This window comes from Pituophis catenifer, unplaced genomic scaffold, assembly GCF_029215685.1.
Source record: "Pituophis catenifer annectens isolate HBS135680 unplaced genomic scaffold, rPitCat1.0.hap2 SCAF_16, whole genome shotgun sequence".
NCBI classification, from domain to species: Eukaryota; Metazoa; Chordata; class Lepidosauria; order Squamata; family Colubridae; genus Pituophis; species Pituophis catenifer.
Window position 1 is genome coordinate 13,604,602 of NW_027256896.1, and position 24,077 is coordinate 13,628,678.

The following is a 24,077-nucleotide window of genomic DNA, read 5'->3' on the forward strand; positions in this document are numbered from 1 at the left end:
GGTGTACCTGTCATTTTTTACATTTATTGCCTGCTTTTTAGGAAAGAGATTTGCAGCCAAGTTTGTTTTGTTTTTTTCCCCAACAGAGCACCTCCGGGCACACAACCACAACAGAAGAGATGTGCCCAGCATGGGAAACAATAACCATTATATATCAGTGGTGCAGTGGTTAAGGTGCAGTACTGCAGCTACTTCAGCTGACTGCTAGTTCAGCAGCTCAGCGGATCAAATCTCACCGGCTCAAGGTTGACTCAGCCATCCATCTTTCCATGGTGGGTAAAATGAGGACCCAGATTGTTGGGGGCAATATGCTATTTAGTATACTGTCTTTGGTGTAAGCCGCCCAGAGTCCTCGGAGCGTGGGCGGCATAGAAATATGAATTATTATTATTATTATTATTATTATTATTATTATTATTATTATTATTATTATTATTAAGAGGAGGCTCATCCAAGCTTCAACTCGGGTAAGAAACAGTCATCGCCTCCTTCCTCCCCGCAATGCTGTTGAAAAGAGTTCAGTTGGCACGGGAGGAAGACCGCGCCGAAGCATTATTACGGAAACAAATTAAAAAATGAGGAAGAGGCAAGCATGCTTAGAAGGCTGAATTTACAATATTTAACATTACACATACTAACAGCAGCCCGCAGTGTCTTTGCGCAAAATTGGAAGAAGGAAAACCCACCAAGAGAAGAAGATTTAATTAAACAAATTTTAGAGTGCGCAGAGATGGACAAACTAACAAAAGAACTCAAGGAGAAAGAGGATACAGAATATTATAAAGTGTGGTGTAGATGGTATGAATGGTTGGAGAATAGGAAAAATGAGAAAGAGGAATAAAGGAGAGAGAGAAAAAATATGTTAAAGATCAAGGTATAAGGTAGATGAAATAAGGAAAGACAGACATTAAGGTGGAGTACGATAAAGTTAAAATATGTGTAAATAGTAAGAAAGGACCACTTCGAAAGAGCTGTTAAAAAAATATAACAGCATTTATATATTATATATTATTTATATATTATAATATATATGATATATAAATGTTGTATGTTTGTGTCTTGTTTTAAATGTGTTTATAATAAAAAAACTTTATAAAATAATAATTAAAAAAAGAAGGCTGAATTTACCCATTTCGGTTTTAGTGGAGAAACCGGTGACTTGTTTGATGGCGGCGGCGGTTAAAGCTAATCCCCGGGTCCTCTTTAAACCATGCTGAAGGACGGACTCGAATTGCGCGCAGAGACACGTGACTCTGAAAAACAAACCGCAGATTGAATGGGAAACGCCACGCAAAAGGGAGGGAAGCAGAGACCAAGCGCTATCGTGCAACGGCAATAGAGGTGAAACCGGCGCCCTGCCAATGCCAAAGTGGTACAGGGGTTCAAGCTTAGCGAGGGAAAACGCTCCACAGGAGGCACAGTCAAATCTCAAATGGGCATGGATTAAGACAGAGATGTCAAACTCCAGGCCCGCAGGCCGGATCCGGCCCACGATGTGGTTGGATCCGACCAGTGGTGAAATCTAAAATTTGTTACTACCGGTTCTGTGGGCGTGGCTTGGTGCGGGGGGTGGGGGGGGTAATGTGACTGGGTGGGCGTGGCCAATTTTTTTTTTAACTTTTAAAACCATTTTTTCTACAACCTCTTCGGCGAAGAGGCTGTAAAAAAAATGCTTTCAAAAGGCTCTGACGATCCCAGCTGAGTTGCCTGATCGGCAGAGGGTTTTTTTTTTCTTTTAAATGCCTCCGACGATCAGGCAACTCAGCTTGGATCGTCAGGCATCGTCTTGGATCGTCAGCTTGGATCGTCAAACTCAGCTTGACGATCAGGCAACTCAGCTTGGATCATCAGAGGCATTTAAAAGGAAAAACGCCTCTGATGATTGTACGGCTCAGCTGGGCATGGGGGGGGAGGCAGGGATTTTTGCTACCGGTTCTCCGAACCACCTGCCTCCATCGCTGTCCGAATCGGGAGCATTTCACCTCTGGATCCGACCCATGGGGCCATCCTGGAAAATGTAAGCGAACCGCGTCGCTTTGGCCCGGTCTACCGAATGCAAAGAGGAAACGTGCCAGCAGTTTGGGGAGTGGCGTCAAGATGCTCATGCCCACCTGACCACACCCACCCAGTCGGTCACACCTGCCCGGCCCCCCCTGATGCGGCCCTCAATGAAATTGAGTTTGACACAGGGGTGGGCTTCAAAAGTTTTAGTAAGGGGTTCTCTGCCCAGTTGCTGGGTGAGCGTGGCCATGATGGGTGTGGCCTAGTCAGCCTCCTGCACATTGGTGGCGGGAGGGTGTATTTTTGCCCTCCCCAGGGTCCAGAGACTTTTCTTGAGACTCCGGGAAGGCGAAAACAGCCTCTCCAGGCTCCGGAAGCCCTCTGGAGGCCAGAAACAGGCCCATTTCCGGCCTTCCCGAACTTCAGGTAGGCCCATTTTTCACCCTCCCTAAGCCTCTGTGTGTGCCCTGCACTTACCTGCATCCAATATGGGCCGTGTGGGGACTCTTAGGAGAATTAGAATTAGAATTCTGAGAGTTGATGTCTACCCAGCTCAAAGTTCTAAGAGCTGAGAAACACCAGTCTAAGGATGAGAAAGGAAAGTCCCTTCTCTCTTTTGTTCATTTTTAGAAAGGACAATGTTCAAACCACACATTCAATGAAGATAATCAGGGGCAGGGTGGATAAAAATCAATGATTTTTTTAAAAAAATCAAAAAAATCAGATTTTTTTTAATTTAAATCGGATTTTTTTGATTTAAATTGGATTTTTTTGATTTTTATCAAATTCATTTTAATAAAAAACTTTTGGGGTAAAAATCTATCGTAAGATAGTTTTCTATTTAAGATACATAAATAATTTAGTTTATTCAGCATGAAATGGAGCTTAGTTATATATCGCAAGGCTGTATGTTCTGCAACACTGGGACTATCGGTGAGTCAACAGTGGGTCAAAGGAGTAGCAGAGATGACAGTTGCTCTTTAAAAATTATGATTTAAATCTAGTTGATTTAAATCAAGCCTTTTTACTAGTGATTTAAATCATGATTTAAACTGTGATTTAAATCAACTCGATTTAAATCAAATCCACCCTGATCAGGGGTAACCCCCACTCCAGAGCTAAAAATCCTCTCTCCCTAATTCTGTTTATAGATTTCCTTATCAAGGGCTTAAAAGTTTTCTAAAAGCTGAAGATGTACTGCAAGGCAAAAAACGTCTCAGCCCTGCAGCTTCATTTTATAATAGCCATGATGGCATGAAAAGGAAACAGAAGAAGAAGAGAAACAAGACTTCGAAGCACCATTGCTTTTCCGGAGAAACAGACGGGATGCAACCGCACCATAACAACAGAAATCCCCTGAAAATTATTGGTTAAGTATTATGTCCCTAACCCTAAAAACAGAGAAGAGAAACTGAGGGGTATGAAAGCTTCTTATATCAACTTCCTCAAAGCTAAGTGGGAATTGGGGGCCCCTATAGCCCCTGCCAGGGTAGATAAAAATCGATGCTTTTTTTTTTTAATGGATTTTTTAAAAATTTAAATCAGATTTTTTTTATTATTTTTATCCAATTTATTTTAATAAAATGCTTTTGGACAAAAAAATCTATCTAAAGATAGTTTTCAATTTAAGATTACATTAATAATCTAGTTTATTCAGCATAAATGGAGCTTAGTTATGTAGCATGAGGCTGCATATTCTGCAATATTGGGGCTGTCAGTGAGTTAACAAAGGGTCAGAAGAAGAGTCGCTGCGGGACAGAGATGACAGTTGCTCTTTAAAAATTATGATTTAAATCGGGTTGATTTAAATCAAGCCTTTTTATTAGAGATTTAAATCATGATTTAAATTGACTTGATTTAAATCAAATCCACCCTGGCCCCCGCTAAGAATTTGCAAGGAGGTGCAGAGATATAATCCATTTTTTTTTCTCTCTCTCTCTCTCTCTGCACACATAAGATGAATTCCCTGCTGTGTAATACCTGTGCTTTTCTGGGATTCCCAGAACAAGCCTGATCCATTGTACTTTTATCACTTTCATTTTCAAACCTCTTTTCCATCTTACAGTTTGGAACAAGATAAAGAGGACGACAAGGACAGAAGACGAGGGGAGGCTTGCTAAAGATGATGTCTCTTGCTTACAGACATCTTTTGGGGTTGATCTAACTGTCTGGGCCATCATCAAGTCACTGGTAAGATGTCCCACTGAAAAATGTATTCTGATCTAGGCTTCACCAAATCACGAAACAGACTCGTCCTGAAAAAAAAACCCTTTTTATTTGGCTAATGTGAATTCCTAGCATTCACATCCAGCAAAGTCCCGGCAGTCTTTCAAGGATGAACTGCAACCACAGGCCTTATCAGTCCTTGGATAGTTGCCAGGCCGATATCTTCCAAACGCAACGCTGTACAATGAAATACTTGGCAAGGAGTCTCTTTGAGGCACCAACTCAGATGAGCAAATCTTCACACTAATAAACGAACTAATTGTCTCCTGCAAACACCACTCCCCTTTTGCTCCTATTTATTCCCTATGGGAGGGGCCATTCAGTGTCCCCTTGTGCCTTTACTCCTGAGTCGACCCTTGTTCTTTAGCTGTTCCCTTCGTCTGGCAACTCTGTGCATGCGCACACTGGGAACAGGATCCAGCTGTTCCTCTGCCTCACTGATGTCAGACTCTGAAGGCAGCTGATAACTGTCAGACGGCCCTGGCCCCCTCTCTGCCTCCAACGCAGAGCCCTCATCAGAGCCTTCTCCAGACTCCAGGACTGGCCCAGGTTCCTCCCCAACCTCCTCACTATCCGAATCTGTCGCCAGCTCTGCTGGCCGCTGGTGGGCCAGAACAAAAAGTACAAAATTGACAAGAGAGGCCAGACATTTCCAATGAGAGGGAGGGGATGCTGGTTGGCTGGAGGATTATGGGAGTTGAAATCCACAAGTCTTAAAATGGCCAAGGTTGGACACCCCCTGTGTTAAAAGTCTTGGCTCAGCTGCTCTATTAGAAATAGATTGTTAGGATGACTTTTGGCCAGTCCCTCTCTCTCAGCCCCAGGAAAAAAGGCAATGGCAAACCACTTCTGAAAAATCACATGGACTCGAAGAAGCCCATTTTAAGGCAAATACTTCAGTTACTTGGGCAGTTCCGGCCAGAACAGGCAAGAAATCACACCACCAGCCAACAGTAATCATGGACAGATTTATTTGAGGAATACAAAATAAGGCATTGAAAAGCTCAGGCAGTCTTCCTCTGTTGCAGAGGCTCTCAACAAGGGGTGAAATCCAGCAGGTTCTGACAGGTTCTGGAGAACCGGGAGCGGAAAGTTTGAGTAGTTCAGAGAACCAGCAAATACCACCTCTGGCTGGTCCCAGAGTGGTGGGGGAATGGAGATTTTGCAATATCCTTCCCCCAGGAGTGGGGAGGGAATGGAGAGTTTGCAGTATCCTTCCCCTGCCACGCCCACCAAGCCACGGCCACAGAACCGGTAGTTTAAAAAATTTGGATTTCATCACTGCTCTCAACGTCTTTTGAGACTTCATGCCCACCATCAAACCCCTGCAGATTGAACTTCTCATTCAAAAAAAAAAAATCATGTTATTTCAAACTCACCTGCTATCTGAATCAGAAGCAATCTCTTTCCTTCCTCCAAATCGGATCTGGCACTGTAAAGCAAAGTCTGTGCGTTAAGAACAAAACTGGTTGGGATAAACTTTCATGCACTTAAGAGTTTTGCACAACATACAATTTTAAATGCCGGATTTCTTTTTAAAAAAAAAAAAAAACGAGAAGAAAAGAAAGTGTGAGATACTGCAAAGTTGTTAAGTGTGAGAATTGGACACAAGGCACTTCCCCCCCCCCCGCCCAGTGTCAGCATAACTTTGAACAGGTGAACTTTCCACTTCTCACCTGTTTAACCGCATCCAGTAGGCGCTCAAGTAAAAACTGTCTTCGGGCAGCACTGTTCTGCAGCCCTAAAATTCAAGAACACACATGTTATGATATATTAAATATTCTTTCCGTTTCCAGTTAGGTGAGAACGAATGAGACGTGACTTTGCAAAACCAGGTTTTTTTTTTACTTCCTTTTCTCCAAAACAATTCCAGCTCCTTGGAAGCTAATTGAACTATTTCTGCAAAAGAGGGAGAGGGAGAGGGAGAAGAAGAGGGGGTGGTATCCATAACACAACTAGAGTAAGCAAAAGTGAGAAGGTTACTTGGCACACTTGATATATTGCAGAAAGAAGTTTTGTGCATTTGCAGTTTATTGAGAAATGCGGATTTCTAGCCCCATAATCCACTTTTAATAGCAGGCTTGGGTGCCCATCTTGGAATGGAGGCGAAAGTAGTGGTGGATTGCCCCCGGTTCGGACCGGTTCGGAAGAACCGGTAGTAAAACCGGCAGGAGGCTCCGCCCACTGACCCGGACGTCATCATAGGTGATTTGCGCATGCACAGAAGAGTGCGCATGGGCGCAATGCGAACTGGTAGTAAAGTTCGCATAAAGTAGAACCCACCCCCTGGGCGAAAGGATTATCAAGAAGCAAAATGAAACATGGATAGTCTTGAGTAAAACCTTAACAGTTTGTATTATCCCAGAAGAAAATACCGGCTGTCTGAAATCCAAAACATTTTAAAGGATACAGCACATTAATAAAGGAGACTACATTCAATAACACTTTTCAGTCCAAGGTGCATCTATTCTATTCTATTTTGATTTTCAAGCAGGCTTGTTTGGTGGGTTCAGAAATCTACCAAAGGAATCCAACTCTAAAAAGCAGCTTTCTGATCAACACACCGTCAAGGGCTCCAATCTGAATCAGGAATTTCAAGCACAAAACACGAGGCTATTTTAAGCTTGGGAAATTTTCTGAGAATTATCAGAAGGGTGTCGTAATTCTTCCTGTAAGGTTAGAACGCTGTTTTCAATTTGAAAAAACACACGCTTAAAAGCTCAAAACAAGAGTGCTTCAAAATCAAAATATCTGGCACATCATTATTAGTCAGAGGTCTACGGGAAGCGCCAAAAAAATTACACACAGAAAATTATTCACATTTAAGGGTCTTGGAATTAATCTACGGGGCTTTCAAGTAGGACAAAGAAAAATTGTGAACCAAAAACCTAATCAGCATTTATGGAGACTGTTATTAATGGCCGAATAATCAGAAACATCCATTCTGTTTCCCAGCGTCAGTTAAGAGCTAAGTTGCTAATTTTGCATTCAGTCACACTCGTACGATTTCTGAGAATTATGGATTTCAACTTTGGACTTGTGGCCCGAGCTGATTTCTATATAAGTGACCAATTATTCCTTAAATGATTTCAAGGAAACAAGAGAGGTAGGGGGAAGGAAGGAAAGGAAGAGCAGTCATTTCTGATATCAAATTGTTGTCTTGCCCAGTCTATCACTCTTCATCCTTACTCAGCAGCTGCACATTTTATTCCTGAATGCCAAAAACAAGCCTCAACACATCAACAATTCAGCTAGAGTATATTGGATGACTCTACGCAAAGCACAGGTATCAAATTGTTGTTGTTTAGATGAGTAGTCGCTGCTCCAGAGTACATGACTTGCAAAATTATATTAGGAATATCTCCATTTAGCCAAAAGCCCTGAATTCCCACGAGATTCTCTTCTTGATATGGGATAAAAAGGAGGGGAAAAAAAGGAAAAAAGAAATTAAGGCTGTTTGCCAACAGATTGTAATTTTCAATATAACAGAAGGGAAGAGGATTTAAACACATGAAGTGTTTAATTAAGAGCATCTTCTAAGCCACTGCTTCTCAGTTGGTGTTATGGATACCACAGTGAAATTCTGATATATTCTAAATGGAACCTAGGAGGAAAGTCACTTAAACTGTAATATAATAACAGCATGGCTGCAAAGCAAAGTCTTTCTTTAAAAAATGTGAGTTTTTTTAAAAATTCTGCTGGGTTCCAGATATTTTCCTAAAGTAACAGATGGGATTTAGCTATGGCAGTCGATTTGCAGAAGTTAAAGGATATCTGAAACTATAGTATCCATTTACTCATGCAAGGAAGTTTGCTTACTAAGCAACATTATGCCAACAATGTAAAAATATCGAGTCAGCGTGAGAAACAAAGTTACTCAAATCCAACAACAACACGCACACACAAATGTTGTTGATCCTTTCCACCGGATTCCCTCAAGAGGTAAACAAATATTTAAAGTAACTGTAGTGAAAAGTGAAGCGATCAAAAGTGACTGAATGCATTTGTGAGTGTGCAAATAAACGAATCTGGATTTTCTGCCTGAGTGCACACATGTCTTAACAGCAGCGAGGATTACTTTCGCACAATATTGAGAAAGTGAAGAAATACCACAAGAGGAAGAGATAATTAAGAAGATATTAGATTGTGCACAAATGGATAGACTTACATTGAAAATCAAACAGAAAGAAAACACAGAATATTATCAAACAAATGGTTGGGAAAAAAGGGTGGAAAGTAAGAAAGGAATTTATATTGTTAAACAATTTAAATACCCAGACAACATGATGTTTATTAAGCACTTAAGAAATATAATAAATAAAAAATAGAATTTTTTTTTTAAATGCTGTTGATCTTTCCACCAGATTTCCTCAAGAGGTAAACCAATATTTAAAGTAACGGTAGTGAAAAGTGAAGCTATCAAAAGTGACTGAATGCGTTTGCGAGTGTGCAAATAAATAAATCTGGATTTTCTGCCTGAGTGCACGCTTTATGGTTCCATTAAAAAGAAATCCGCTATAGCAATTCTATTGTCAAATAACTACATATCCGGACATCCATTCCACCACCAGCATAAAAGAGGGCGATTGCAGCCATGTCATTTAGCTCTGAAAAAGTGACTCACGGCTAGTTCAGATAGCAAGTTGAAGTTTAACAGAAGATTTAACCTATACATTTTATTTCCACTTTCACAACCGAAGCAAAAATAATCACAGCCCTTGGAAAGATGCAGAAGGGTTTTTACACCTCGCAGAAATAAGAGAAACAGGTGGATATCTATGGAGGATATCTATGGAGAAAAGTGCTTTCTGGACTTTCTTGGGAGGTTTTTTCCTTGAAGATATTTTGCTTCTCCTCCAAGAAGCTTCTTCAGTTCTGAACTAACTGAAATGAAGATGATTTTTGGAGAAGAAGCGAAATGACTTCAAGGGGGGAAAAAACCCAAGAAAGTCAGTTGCCTTTTATTTTATTTATCTATCTATCTATCTATCTATCTATCTATCTATCTATCTATCTAATTTGTATACCGCCCTTCTCCAACAGGACTCAGGGCGGTGAACAGCCATGGTAAAACACAACATATAAAATTTAAAAGCACTTTAAAAAGCATTAAATAATTTTGGCCATCAATTTAAAACAACCCAGTTAAAACCAATTTGAAAACACACCTTTGAAAGAAAAATAGGAAGGTGTCCCTGAACAAGTAGAGAGTGGCCATAACCATGTCAGCAACCCCTTAAGAAAATGGGCAGACTCTGAGCAAACGCAGAGTGCCTAAAAAGCTTCGTTAACCTCTTAAGAAAAGTGGCAAGAGTGCCCCTGGGTGGGTACAGAGTGCCCAGAAACTCAACTCCTTAAGCAAACTAGAAGAATGCCTCTGAGCAGGTACAGAGTGCCCAGGGCCACATCACCTCTTTAAGAAAATTGGTAAAAGGCAAAAAAAAAAAAATATTTATACAATTAGAAGAGAAACTAAAAGTATATTGGCAGAAAGTCCCTGAATTACTATAAAGAGTCCGGAGTCTCCTCAAGCCGTTAAGAAAAACTGGCAAAGCCTCTGAGCGGGTACAGAGTGCCCAGAAACTCAACTCCTTAAGCAAACGAGACGAATGCCTCTGAGCAGGTACAGAGTGCCCAGGGCCACATCAACTCCTTAATAACATTGGCAGAGAGACCCTCTGAGCGTCCAGAAACACCCTTCCAGAAAACTGGCCGGGAATGCCTCTGAGCGGGTACAGAGTGCCCAGAATATCTCAACGACCTTACCAAAACAATCAGAAGGCTTCTGAGCGCGTACAGAGTGCCCAGACAGAGCCTGGCCAACAACCCCTTTAAGAAAAAAAAAAAATTGGCAAGAGGATGAGAGCCTCTGAGCGGGTACAGAGCACTTCCTTCTTCCTCGCCCCCCACCCTGCAACAGCAATGCCCGTCAATCCCCTCCCCCCCCCAAAAAAGCAGGCAAAGTGCCTCTGAGAGAGTGCAGAGCGCCCTTGCCCCTGTTACCTCTGAGCATACGCCAAGCGCCGGGAGCTTTCGAGAGATTTGAAGGTGGCTTTTTTGACAGCTCATCCCCGAACCGCAGAAGGGATGGGAGGCTAATAATAATCATGGGCAAGGGAGCCCCTGGGCATGTGCAGAGCGCCTGCTCCTCCTCCCTCCCTCCCTCCCCCCCCATCCTCGGCAGGAGCCAGAGGGAGGGACACCCCCCACAAAAAAAAAAAAACCCACCGGCAGCCCCACTCACCGCTCATGGTGCTGGCGAAGCCGGAGCAACTCGAGCTCTCCCGCCGGCCAGCCGCCCGCCCCCCACCCCCGCCCGGACTGCGAGAGCAGGGCGGCAGCCTCCGCCGCCGGAAGTGACCCTCCGCCCCGGAAGCAAAATACGGGGAACCCGGAAGCGTCCTGCAGAGTGTGTGTGTGTGTATGGGGGGGGGGGTGTTGTTTATCGTGGTGGTGGAGGATGGATGGGTTGGGGATCGGGTGCTCGCGTTCCCGGGTGGGAGTGGGGTGGGGGGCCGTGGGAAGCAGAGAAAGGAAGGAGCAGCCAGCCCCCAGGCCCAGCCCATCTCTATTCTATTCTATTCTATTCTATTCTATTCTAATTCATTCCATTATTCTAATTCTTCATTCCATTATTCTATTTTTTTCTTTTCTATTCTATTCTATTCTATTTTCATTCTTCATTCCATTATTCCTATTCTATTCTATTCTATTCTATTCTATTCTATTCTATTCTAATTCTTCATTCCATTATTCTAATTCTTCATTCCATTATTCTATTTTAATTCTTCATTCCATTATTCTATTCTAATTCTTCATTCCATTCTATTCTATTCTAATTCTTCATTCCATTATTCCTATTCTATTCTATTCTATTCTATTCTATTCTATTCTATTCTATTCTAATTCTTCATTCCATTATTCTATTCTATTCTTTTGTATTCTATTCTATTCTATTTTAATTCTTCATTCCACTATTCTATTCTAATTCTTCATTCTATTCTATTCTAATTCTTCGTTCCATTATTCCTATTCTATTCTATTCTATTCTATTCTATTCTATTCTATTCTATTCTATTTATTCTAATTCTTCATTCCATTATTCTATTCTATTCTATTCTATTCTATTCTATTCTATTCTATTCTTCTGTCGGGTTCTGATTTGGGAGGAGCAGCAGCGGAGGTCGTCTTTGGGACCACAGGCTCCATTATCCCTAGCTTGGAAACAGGGTGGGAGAACTTGAGGCAAGTGGGGCTTCGAACCAAAGGGCTGTGGGAATGATCAGCCTTGGGGAGGTTCGGAGAAAAAGATGGTGAGGGAGAAAAAAGGTTAGGTGAGATGGCCAGCGTATAAGTTTTAATCAGTAAAGAAAAATGTAATAAATAAATTCAAATTAAGCCAGCAGAGCGCCACATTTTCATTCCCTTTCTTGTTTCAGTTGCTGAAATGCTTGTAAATATAGTTTTAGATGGGGGAAATTTTATTTTTCTTGGTGCATTAGATTATTTGAGTATAAGAAAATAGAAGTACAGTACCTTGGAGAGCGGATCCCTAAATAAAGCTCTATGCAGCTTTCTTCAGCATTTCCAGAGGGGATGCAAGATTAAGTTTGTACTCTTATTTGTGATCATTATGAATTTCTAATTCAACATCATCAATAATCAAGTGGAGAAAAAAACACGATTCACTTTGCATAATGTAGGATAATGAATAATGTATCTTCTGTAATATGGTTTGCAAAATCATTACAGGCAGTTGGTGATGAAAGGAAATAATTCATGTGAGAACTGATGATGCAAGGCTTACCCATGCTCATTAAAATCACCAGACGGTTAAATCTTAAATCACATTTTTTTCTAACTACGATCAGATAGAGGACGATTAATTAAAGCATTATTGACTGTCCAACTAACATCCTAATACCCCTGGAGCAAATTAATTCCCTCTCCCAAGAAACAAATCTCATTTGAAAATTGTATGACTCAAGAGTGACATCCAGTGATAGTTCTGCGAAAGTTTCCTGATTTGTGACATGACAGACAGACAGATAGAATTCTTTATTGGCCAAGTGTGATTGGACACACAAGGAATTTGTCTTTGGTGCATATGCTCTTAGTGTACATAAAAAGAAAAGATACATTCATCAAGAATCACAAGGTACAACATTTAATGGTAGTCATAGGGTACAAATAAGCAATCAAATCATACTAGGAAACAATATAAATCGTAAGGATACAAGCAACAAAAGTTACAGTCATGTATTCATAAGTGGGAGGAGATGGGTGATAGGAACGATGAGAAGATTAATAGTAATAGTAATGCAGACTTAGTGAATAGTTTGACAGTGTTGAGGGGATTCTTGACGAATGTATCTTGTCTTTTATGTACACTGAGAACATATGCACCAAGACAAATTCCTTGTGTGTCCAATCACACTTGGCCAATAAAGAATTCTATTCTATTCTATTCTATTCTATTCTATTCTATTCTATTCTATTCTATTCTATTCCATTCTTTCCTAATTTCATTCCATTCCATTCCATTCTTTCCTAATTCTATTCTATTCTAAAAAATATTCTTCTCCTTCCTTGGTGACAAGGCTTATTAAATCTCTCGCTTTTTGAACGCCATTTCCATCAAATACATCCATCACCACCTCTCAACTCCCACTCCCTTGCTGTAAAAACTGCTTCTGATCTCTTTCTTTGCAACAGAAATCAGAAAATTCCCATCGGGAGAGGGAAGGAAGAAAGAGCGCGTGCGCAAAAGGCAAGGACCGCGCGATGGCTGCTGGGGATTGTTGTTTTTGCGGAGGCACGGAGGAATCCACGCCAAGCGCGAGGGAGGGAGGGAGGGAGCGGAAAGAAAGGAAAAGGCAGTGAGCTGTGCTTCCCGTGCGTCTCTCTCTCTCTCTCTCTCTCTCTCTCTCTCTCTCTCTCTCTCTCTCTCTCTCTCTCTCTCTCTCTCCTCCCCGACGCCTTTCGGGAGTTGTAGTCCTCGGCCCGGCAGCGCCCACGTGTCGCAAGGGTTTACGCGAGGACGTTAGGACTACCGAGCGTCCAGGCGGCGCCCGCGCCTGCGCACGGAAGACGAAGCGTACGGCAGCTGAGGGAGGCCATACTGCGTCGGGGCGGTGGGGCACACGCGGAGCGTGGCCCGAGCGAAGACCGGGGTCGCCGCCTCCGCCTCAGCTTGTCGCCGTCCGTCCGTCCGTCGCCTCTCCGCCCCTTCCCTCCCTCCCTTCCCTCCCCTCCCCGCCGGGGAGGCGCTTGGGCCGCCGCAAGAGAGGCTCGTGAGGGGGCCGGCCGTACAAAATGGAGGCGAACGGCAGCGGGAGCAGCAGCGACTCGGCGCCCGATTGCTGGGACCAGGCGGACCTCGAGCCCAGCAGCGGAAGCGCCGCCGCCGCCGTGGACGAGGAAGCCGCAGCGGCGACGGTGGCGGCGGCGGCGGCGGCAGCGTCGGGGCCCGGCTCGGCCCAGCTGGAATCGGAGGAGGAGCAGCAGCAGCAGCTCCTGGGCGCGGCCTTCAGCCGGCACCTCAACGTCAACGCCAAGCCCTTCGTGCCCAACGTCCACGCCGCCGAGTTCGTGCCGGCTTTCCTGAGGGGAGGCCCCGGACAACCCGCGCCGCCGACGCCCCCTTCGCCTCCGACGCCGACCGCCCCGTCGCTGACACACGGTGAGCCCGCGGAACGGCCCGACACTGGACGGGGACCCTCTTCCCCCCTCCCCCACACACCTCCGCGGGGCAGCTTTCTAAAGACTCCCTCCTCCTTCGCCCAATTACGGCTGCCTAAGACAAACCCCCCCCCCATTATTAAACAAAAAAAAAAAACCCCATTATTGCCCAGGCAGTTCTTGGGGGTCCCTTCAGTCTTTTAATTCCCCTCACGACGGGATTCATGGGCACCTTTCTAAAAAAAACCCTCTGCCCAATTAGGCTGCCTAAGACAACCCCCCCCCCCCCCATTATTAAACACCCCCTCATCCCATTATTGCCCAGGCAGTTCTTGGGGGTCCCTTCAGTCTTTTAATTCCCCTTCTGACTGGATTCAGGGGCACCTTTCTAAAGCCCCCCCCCCCCCGTCTACCAATTAGGCTGCCTAAGACAACCCACCCCCCATTATTAAACACCCCCCATTATTGCTCAGGCAGTTCTTGGGGGGTCCCTTCAGTCTTTTAATTCCCCTCACGACGGGATTCATGGGCACCTTTCTAAAAAAAACCCTCTGCCCAATTAGGCTGCCTAAGATAACCCCCCCCCCATTATTAAACACCCCCTCATCCCATTATTGCCCAGGCAGTTCTTGGGGGTCCCTTCAGTCTTTTAATTCCCCTCCTGAGCAGATTCAGGGGCACCTTTCTAAAGCCCCCCCCCCACCTGCCCAATTAGGCTGCCTAAGACCCCTTTCCCCCATTATTGCCCTCTGCGCCTTGGGGTTTAGGCAGTCTTCAGTCTTTTAAGGGGCTCTCTTTGAATTCCCTTTCCCCCCCACACACAATAACTTTGTGGGGAAGGTCGCCCTGAGTCAGAGAGCCCCCTCCCCTTCCCAGGAGCCACCATTGGGATGCAGACCTGGCCTTGACCCACCCCAAGGGCATCAATATATGTATATGTATATGTATATATGTATGTATATGTATATATATATGTATCTGTATATGTGTGTGTGTATACACACACACGCACGCATATATATATAGGGTGCTCCTTCCCATCCCTTCCCCAGAATATATTGGGAGTAAGCCTGGGAGAGGGTTGAAAAGGTTGCCAACAAGATGGGAGTTTCTCCCCCTCCCAAAAAAAAGGGGGGCTCAGCAGAGAAAGGATAGTGCTCTGGGCTTGTCCATCAACAACCCTGCAAGGTAGGTCAAGGTCTAAACCAGAGATGTCCAACCTTGACAAGTTTAAGACCGGGGGACTTCAACTCCCAGAATTCCCCAGCCAGAGTTCCTTTAACTAAACCAAGGGTATCCAACTGGCTGAGGAATGCTGGGAGTTGAAGTCCCCCAGTCTTAAAAGTTGCCAGTATTGGACACCCCTGGTTCAATTCTGGGAGTTGGAGCTCAACAAGTCTTAAAAATTGCAAGGTTGGACACCCCTGGTTCAATTCTGGGAGTCCCCAAGTCTTGAAGTTGCCAGAGTCGGACATCCTTGGTTCCATTCTGGGAGTTGAAGTCCACCAAGTCTTAAAGTTGCTGAGGTTGGACACCCATGGTCTAAACCCAGGATGAAGAACAGGTTGGCCTGAAGACATCCTGGCTGGGAGAGGCTGGCCTTCTGCTCCCTTCCCTTCTGATAATTAGACAGGTGGTTGCTTGCAAGATCGCTTGACCCGTGTTTTTCTGGGCCTTTGCCAAGGCGGCATGATTGGGGTTGCACTCCGAAACTCCCCGAGGGGAAACCCACAGCTTGACCTAGTTCTTACCGTTTTGCCACCCTCCATCGGAAGAGGAGGATGGCAGGGATTTTTTTAAAAAAAGCAGAGCGATCCTCACAGCCATCCCATCCCAGCAGGAAAGTCTGAACAGTGATGGAAGAGGCCCCTTTCTCTGGCCATCAAGGCAACCTTCTCGAGGAATTTCCGAGGGACATTTCCAGAGTTCAGCCTTGAGCGAATGGGACGGGAGAGCCTCTTGGTGATTCTGCAAGACAGGTTTCCCTGCTTGTGGTAGGAAGAGCTGTTCAGCCGTCTATACTGGGGCGGCTGAGCCAAGGAATGACTCAGAGCAGCACCCCCTTGGCCTGTGATGCAATCTTGAACGGTGGAGAGACGTCAACCTTCCTTTTTGGCAGTAGAGAAAGGTGTGGGGGGGGGGGAGAGAAGAGTATTTCCTGGTAGTCTCAAGAGTTGCTGTGAAACCGCTCAGAGGAGACTCTTCATTCTCAAGCCACTTTTCAAATAGGCGGTTGGTGATCCTTTTTCTTGACTTTTTCCACAAGGCTGCTTCTCCCTTTCGCTGTAAAACTCACCGTCTTTGAGATAAGATAGGGTCAGGAAATAAAAAGAGGTAAGCTGTGTTTTTGGGGATCCAGGCAGGTTCAGTGACTTGGAGGCCAACAAGGTCTCAGGGGGACAAAATGTAAAGGTATTTTAAAAAGAGGAGCAGGAAGAAAAACAAGGCCTTTATTGACAGGTAGAATTTCAAATAATTAACTGCTCAGCATTCAATCCTTGTCCTGGAGTGGATAAGACAGACTAGTAGAGGCATTCCTAGGAATTGCGATGGGTTTAAGATTATAAAGCTAGTTTGGAGTCCTGGTGAAGCTGCTGGCCTAAAAACTAGGAGATGATGAGTTCTAGTCCTGCCAAGCCAGCTTGGGTGACTTTGGGCCAGTCACCAGGAGACGGTGAGTTCTAATCCCGCCTTTGGCATGATAGCTGGTTAGGTGACTTTGGGCCAGCCCCTCTCTCTCTCTCTCAGCCCAACACACCTCACAGGATTTTTGTTGTGGGGGATAATAAGAGCAGGAATATTAAGTATGTTCAGTTATATCTAAAAAAGAATATTATTAATAGTGTGCCAGGCAAGAAGCCCGATAGACCAGGGGTTTACTTAGTGTGCTAAACTCTAAACATGTTACCAAATACAATTGTAGTTTTCATATAACCTGCCCAAACACAAAAGGCATATTTGACAGTTTGATTTGACTTGGCTTTGGGGAAGAAGTGATGGTTAAATTCAATTTTCTCTTGTAGGAATTTCAGAAAAGTTAACATAAAGCTCTCGGGTAATCCCAACATTTTTACTCACTTTGTCTTGTGAAATCCCCTTAAAATGTGTTCATAATCTTCTAGTGTGCCTTTTGTCTTGGGTTTTAGATAAGTGCCTACAGCTGCTTAGCCTAGGTTAGGCTGCCTGATGTTCTCCATGTGTTTTAAACTCCAACTTCCCAGCTAGTCTAAAGGCACAAGAATGCTGAATGTAAAATCTTAATATTCCTGCAGGCCACTAGTTTACTTTCCTGCCCCAACGTAAATCATATTTGACCCTTTGAGTATCAGTTTAAAGGGATGTCCTCAACATACATTGCAGGTATGTTCATTTTGCTCTTAAATCCAGTTTGTCGTTTTGCCCACCCGATATCTTCCAGTAAAGTGAGTGCGTTCCAAGATTCCTTCAATAAACACTGTCATCCTGTTGGCAGAAGGAAAGGGTGCCTTCTCTGTTGCGGCCCCCATTCTCTAAAACAGCCTTCCCCACCCCCAAAGATAAGGGGCCATGAAGATGAGGCTTTAGCCATGAAAGACAGCTGGCTGACTCTCTCAATCCAATCAACTTCACAGGGTTGTTGTGGGGAAAGCAGGAGAAGGATGTTTTGTTGGATATGTTTGCCACCTTATTTGCAAAAAGAAGGGCAGGACATAAATAAATAAGGGCAGCATTATGTCTCAGAGTTCCAGAAAGTCTTGGAAACCTTGGTTTGGTCTGAGGTTGATGTTTATTAGTTGCCTAGGTCCCTGTTTGGTTGGTTTCTACTTGGGTTTGTTTTTACAAAACTAGGTTTGTACGCTGCTCAGAGTCCATTAGAGTTGGGCGGCTAATAACATTTGAAATTAAGCATTTGTTTTCTGGGGCAAACTTCAGTAAGTTAGACATGTAAAGAAATCCATCGTATCTTGCAACAAGAATTGATTCCAAGTAGGGAAGACCTGATTAGCTGGCTCTCTTTTTTTTCCTTTAATGTCAGATTATCTGTAGAGCTGGTTCCTATGCTTATCAGGATTGTGCAAGCATACTTCTGGAGACTGCCCAATCATTTCTATTTTTTTAAAAAAACCTTGCCAGCATCTAAATGAGCAGTGAAACTTTGAATCCAACATTTCATTCAAGTTGGAGATTTCTGGCTTGTTATAATCCCATATGGGTCTTTCAAATATTGGAATCCAGGGCTTCGTGCTTTTATTAACTTTATTAAATATTTAGCAAACTGCTTGGAGAGGTGCCCTGCTTTAACTGTTGCTTCGGGGAGAAATTCCCCGAGTGAGACCGTTTATTTAGCCGCTTGCTTGCATTATCCTGTTGTTTGATCTCAACAAGACAGAATTTTTCCAAATGTTGTCTTTTGAGGGACATCCAAAGCACAGGTGTCCATCTGCATGCAAAACAGTTCCTGAAGACGTTTTGTGAAATACCTTGTTTTTAATACGAAACCACTGATTTAGCATTTTGCAAGCTTTCTGAGTTTGAAGTAAAAAGTATTCTAAGTTGAAACACTCCATTACAGACGAAAAATGTTTCTAGAACACACAAAGCCTCCACTTCTCCCCATTTTATTTATTTATTTGTTTGTTTGTTTGTTTAGACTTATATGCCGCCCTTTCTCCGAGAGGACTCAGGGCGGCTCACAACAATAAAACAGAAAAATAAACAAAAACTCCGGGTTAAAAGTTACACATGAAATCCCTAAAATCAATTAAAATCCATATTAAAACCCTCATCAGTCTAGGCCGGCCAATTTTGCACACCAGCGGAAGCTTTCGTGAAATTCCACGCATCTAACATTTCGCACACCTCTCTGCCAAGTGTGAGGATAGTAAACACACGTTTGATTTAGTCATTCCCATGGGCACGATTCTCAAGGCTAAAATAAAACCTAGAATGAAGCTTAAGGATGCAGATATAAATCCTGTGTGAGTTTCTTTTTATCCTGTTTTGCTAACTGGGACCAGAAAAGCAACGGAGACTCTGGAAAGAATGCAGAAAAGAGCAACAAAGACGACTAGGGTGCCAGAGGCTAAAAAGAACAGTTACAGGAATTATTGGGTATTTCTAGTCTAATGAAAAGAAGGCCTGGGGGGTGACACGATAGCAGTGTTCCAATATTTGAGAGGCTCATACAAAGACAAGGGGGGTCAATCTATTTTCCAAAACACCAAAAGGCAAGACAAGAAAAAAACCCCAAGGAGAGATCCAACTTACCCTGTTTCCTCCAAAATAAGACATCCCCTGATAATGAGCCCAATCGGGCTTTTGAGCGCATGGCAGTAAGGCCAAGCGCTTATTTCAGGGTTCAAAAAAATATAAGACAGGGTCTTATTTTCGGGGAAACATAGTAGAATTAAGGAGAAATTTCCTGACAGATCAATCAACTAGTGGAACAGCTTGCCTTCAGGAGTTGTGGGTTCCATCACTGGAGGCTTTTAAGAAGAGACTGGACAGCCAGTTGCTGTCTAGGGCAGTGGTTCCCAACCTTTTTTTGGCCATGCCCCACCTAAGCATCTCTAAAATCCTGATTCTTCCCCCACCCCTCCCCTGTGACATATAATTCTTACCAGTGGTGAAATTGAATTTTTTTTTACTACCGGTTCTGTGGGCGTGGCAGGAGAAGGATATTGCAAAATCCCCATTCCCACCCCACTCTGGGGCCAGCCAGAGGTGGTATTTGCTGGTTCTCCGAACCACCCAAAATTTCCGCTACCAGTTCTTTAGAACCTGCTTGATTTCACCCCTGATTCTTACTATTCAAAAGTGACACCTACTCACACGGAGGAAGCCTAAAATCCATTAACTTTGGTTTAAACAAGGTTCCAATTGCCCCCGTTAAAAATCAAATTGCCCCCCTGTGGGGCGTGGGCCCCACGTTGGGAACCACTGGTCTAGGGTCTCCTGCTTGAGCAGAGGGTTGGACTAGATTACTTCCAAGGTCCCATCCAGCTCTGTTATTAGTGATGCAAAGCAAGTTAGATGCCATCTGGTCTACACTGCAGAATTTGCCAATGGGTTTGCTGCAATCTCAGGATAGCAGCAGGTCTGCCATCCCTTTCACTCCATGTTGAACCTAAGATACTGGCTTAATTGCTGACCGCATTACCTCCTCATGGCACATGAAAGGCATGTTATCAAGCAGCGTACAGAAACACAGGCTGTACCTCCGATAAGGGTGTGGAAGCACACGCTTTGCCCTTAAACAGATTGGCACCGGGTGCCCCCACAGGTTGCAGAATAAGAGAAGATGGGATTTAACGATCCTTGGTTGGAAGAAGAAGCCTCAGGCGGCCAGAAATTCATCCCAAGTCGGAATTGTTTGTATTTTCTGCAATCCTATCCGCTAAGTAAGCATTTCTCGCCTATTCGGGGTCAGTAAGTTGCTGACCGATTGTAACCTGTTTTGTACGCGGATAGTCATCTGAAGATCACAAACATCATTTTGCACCAAAGGAAAGTGCAAAAAAAAAAAATGAATGAATCTGCTAGCGGTTCTTCCAACTAACTGAATTTTATTAAAAACATAAGTTTTTGTGAGCGGCAGCTCATTGGACCAGATGGAGGCAACGTAGCTCACGAAAACTTGTTCCTTTTAGTAAAATTTGTAGGAAAAGTGTTAGCAGACTCCTGAATTATTTTCCCCGCCATAATAACCCGCCCCTCCTCCTAGTGACTCTAATTGAACTTCATTAAATGCTTAACTTTACCTTGGACCTGATTCAATCATGAAAGGGATGGTGATTCCTGTTTTTCTGCTTAGCTCACGTTTCTGTGTCTTTTTTTTTTTTTTTTTTGGTGCCGCTTGCTTCAGTCTCTGCAGAATGGCAGTCATAATTGATAACGTAGACCAGGGTAATCAGCTCTAACTGGTTTCTGCATTCCAAGAAAAAGGCATAAATAGGAGAATAAAGAATAAAGTAACTTTTTCAGAGTATGATTCCTAAAATTAGGAGAGAATCTCTCTATGTAAAGGTAAACGTAAAGGTTCCCCTCGCACATATGTGGTAGTCGTTCCCGACTCTAGGGGGCGATGCTCATCTCCGTTTAAAGCTGAAGAGCCAGCGCTGTCTGAAGACGTCTCCGTGGTCATGTGGCCGGCATGACTCAATGCCAAAGGCGGACGGAACGCTGTTCCCTTCCCACCAAAGGGAGTCCCTATTTTTTTTTACTTGCATTTTTTACCTGCTTTCAAACTGCTAGGTTGGCAGAAGCTGGGACAAGTCACAGGAGCTCAGCCCGTTTTGCAGCACTAGGGATTCGAACCGCTGAACTGACGACCTTTCGATTGACAAGTTCAGCGTCTTAGCCACTGAGCCACCACGTCCCTATGTAGCCCCAGCCAATTGCTAGCCGAAAGTTACACATATGCCATATTGAAAACTGCCTATACTATGTAAGTGGAGGTTAGTTACATACGGGTTACATAATGTCTCTGAGGATAGCAACTACGGATGGTCCTCGACTTACAAGCATTCATTCAGTGGCCATTCAAAGTTTACAATAGCACCTTCCTCCTCCTATTTTCCCCCCAAGTCATCCAGCCGGCTGTCATGGCTAAGGCGGAACTTGAACCCACAGTCTCCTGCTTTCTAGCCCGGTGCCTTAACCACTGGCATGTTTGAGAATCTTGACTTTAGAAAACTATTTCAACCCAGGCTTTTTTTTTTTTTTTTTTTTCAAAACCACCTGTTCGAAAGGGTTTGGAATTTGTGTGTTTTTCCTTTTGCCTTCCAGTCAGTCTTAATTCCTGGCAATTACATAGATAAATTCCGGCTGTTTTGTTGGCCACATTTTTAAGAAGGCTTTTTCTTAGGGCTGAGAAGGAATAACCTGCTTTAAAAAAAAAAAATCAGAATTGCCTGATCCAAATAATGAGGTCTTTCCTTCTCCAGGAAAAGCAAAAAAAAAAAAAAAATTTCCATTTGCATTTGAACATCTTATGACCCTCTCTGGACCATCAGATTCTCACTTGAGTTGTAGTAACATGTTCCACAACTTTAAAAACAACACCACCTAAGTGATGTACTACTCCAGTGATGGTTAACCTTTTTGCTGTCGTGTGCCAAAAGCAGGGGGAGTGCGGGGGTGGGGAGTCGCGTGTGTGTATGCTCACACACCCTGCCCCCCCTGTGCATGTGCACCCGACACACACACACACACACACACACACACACACACGTGCTTCCCCCGTTTTTGGCACACGACAGCAAAAAGGTAGGCCTGTTTTTCACCCTCCCCAGGCTCCAGAGGCTTTCTTGGAGCCTGGGGAGGGCAAAAATAGCCTTCCCTACTCCTCCCGGAGGCCCTCCAGAGATCGGAAATTTCCCGACTTCTGGTGGGCCTGGAAGGCCCAAAAATCAGCTGGCCAGCACGCGCATGCATGCTGGAGCTGACCTAGGGCACCGCTCACGTGCCCACAGATATGGCTCTGTGTGCCACAGGTTCGCCATCACGGTACCAGTCCCTGCTTCAAATTAATGTCTGAAACAATATCGCTCAGCAGTCTGATCTAAATTTCCATGTTCCGTGTTTAATCTCACTGATCTTCTGACAAGTATTCCTCAGTTGGGGCTTATATTTTCATGCTAGAACTGTTGTTGGTTTTCATCTATTGTTGTTCTTATCATCTGTTGCATCGATATAAATACTGAGGGTAATGTGCTTTGGTCACTTTGTGTTATCCTCACAAGCTTGTGAGATGGATTTGGCTGCGACATGGTGTGTGACCCATTGAGCATCATCTTGGTGTTTTGAATCTGGATCTCCCCGAGTCTTAGCCCACCATAGTTGCATGTATTTATTTACAACTGTGATGGCAAACCTATGGCATGTGTGCCCGAAGTGGCACGCAGAGTCATGTCGCCTGGCGTGTGCGGCATCACCCGTTCCTCTTCCAGGTTTCTGTCATGCATGCATGCGCGCCAATCAGCTGGTCTTTGTGCTTGCGTCAATGCTGGAAACAAAAGAATTGGTCTTCCATTTTCTGGTGTGAGCATGTGCGCTGGCCAGTTGACCGGCACGTGTGCATGTGTGGCAGTAACCTGAAGAAACGGCAAGTACATTCTCCGGCGCATGCATGCCCCTGGGTAACTCCTATTCCTGGTCTCGGTCCAGATGAGCATGTGCGCATAAAGTGCTCCCTTTTCGACACTTGGTGCCACACCTGCCTGCTTCCTTTTCGGCACTCGGTGCTGAAAAGATTCACCATCACTGATAAAGAACATAAGTGTCCATTAATTAAATTCTGAAAGCAAGTAGGAAATTTTATCCTCGGATGGTCTGAAACTGGAGGAAGAGCTTCAGTTCAAACTCAAGCTTTCTTGTCTGTTTGCTGATCTTACATGGAGCAAGCAAATGCTTTTTTTTTACAAGCTTGGTAGGACATTGTCCAGTGTTTGTACAAAAAAGAAAAAAAAATTTCCTCTGCAAAGAGAATGGAAAGATTTAAGTATTTATTGCAGTCCGGTTGTGCAATAGTCACAAACAGAACTGCTTACAGAATTACTTACAGCACGGCAGCTTCTAACATGTCACACGCTTCTTGCCTTTCATCAGAGTTGACGTAACTTTTATTCCGCTCTTCCAAAAGAATATGAAGTCACAATTCTCCTGCCTTGGTAGTTATCAAGAGTTAATTCCGTGGAACTGGTCCCTAGCGTCAAGAAGGCTGGGGACGGTTAGCATCCAAGGTCCCTTCCAATCAGGGGTGAAATGCTCCCGGTTCAGACCGGATCACCCGATCCGGTAGCGATGGAGGCGGGTGGTTCGGAGAACCGCTAGCAAAAATCCCTCTCCCCCCCCCCCCATGCCCAGCTGAGCCACACGATCATCAGAGGCTTTTTTTTCTTTTAAATACCTCTGACGATCCCGGCTGAGTTGCCTGATCGTCAAAGGCTTTTTTAAAAAGCCTCTGCCGATCAGGCAACTCAGCTGGGATCGTCAGAGCCTTTTGAAAGCATTTTTTTACAACCTCTTCACCGAAGAAGTTGTAGAAAAAATGGTTGTAAAAGTAAAAGTTAAAAAAAAATTGGCCACGCCCACCCAGTCACATTACCCCACCACCACCAAGCCACGCCCACAGAACCGGTAGTAACAAATTTTAGATTTCATCCCTGCTTCCAACCCTGTCCTCCTGT

The 24,077-nt window shown here is 44.1% G+C and overlaps 2 protein-coding genes across 4 annotated transcripts in view; one reads left to right on the forward strand and one right to left on the reverse strand.

The window, feature by feature from the left end:
• SNX29 (sorting nexin 29) overlaps positions 1–10,517 on the reverse strand; it is a 153,641-nt gene extending 143,124 nt beyond the window's left edge. Inside the window, exons 1-4 of one of the 2 annotated variants that reach the window (XM_070955161.1) lie at positions 10,472–10,517; positions 5,904–5,968; positions 5,607–5,659; positions 1,129–1,253 (exon numbers count right to left, since the gene is read on the reverse strand). In XM_070955161.1, the coding sequence (XP_070811262.1) occupies positions 1,129–1,253; positions 5,607–5,659; positions 5,904–5,968; positions 10,472–10,478 (250 nt within the window). In that variant the 5' untranslated portion in view covers positions 10,479–10,517. Of the gene's footprint in view, positions 1–1,128; positions 1,254–5,606; positions 5,660–5,903; positions 5,969–10,230; positions 10,293–10,471 lie in introns of those variants that run through there. The other variant, XM_070955160.1, reaches the window with a different exon arrangement.
• A 2,820-nt stretch (positions 10,518–13,337) lies between these two features.
• Positions 13,338–24,077, forward strand: part of GSPT1 (G1 to S phase transition 1) — a 34,626-nt gene continuing 23,886 nt past the window's right edge. For both annotated transcript variants that reach the window (XM_070955385.1, XM_070955386.1), the window contains exon 1: positions 13,338–13,909. In XM_070955385.1, coding sequence (XP_070811486.1) covers positions 13,543–13,909 — 367 coding nt within the window. In that variant the 5' untranslated portion in view covers positions 13,338–13,542. The remainder of the gene's footprint in view (positions 13,910–24,077) is intronic.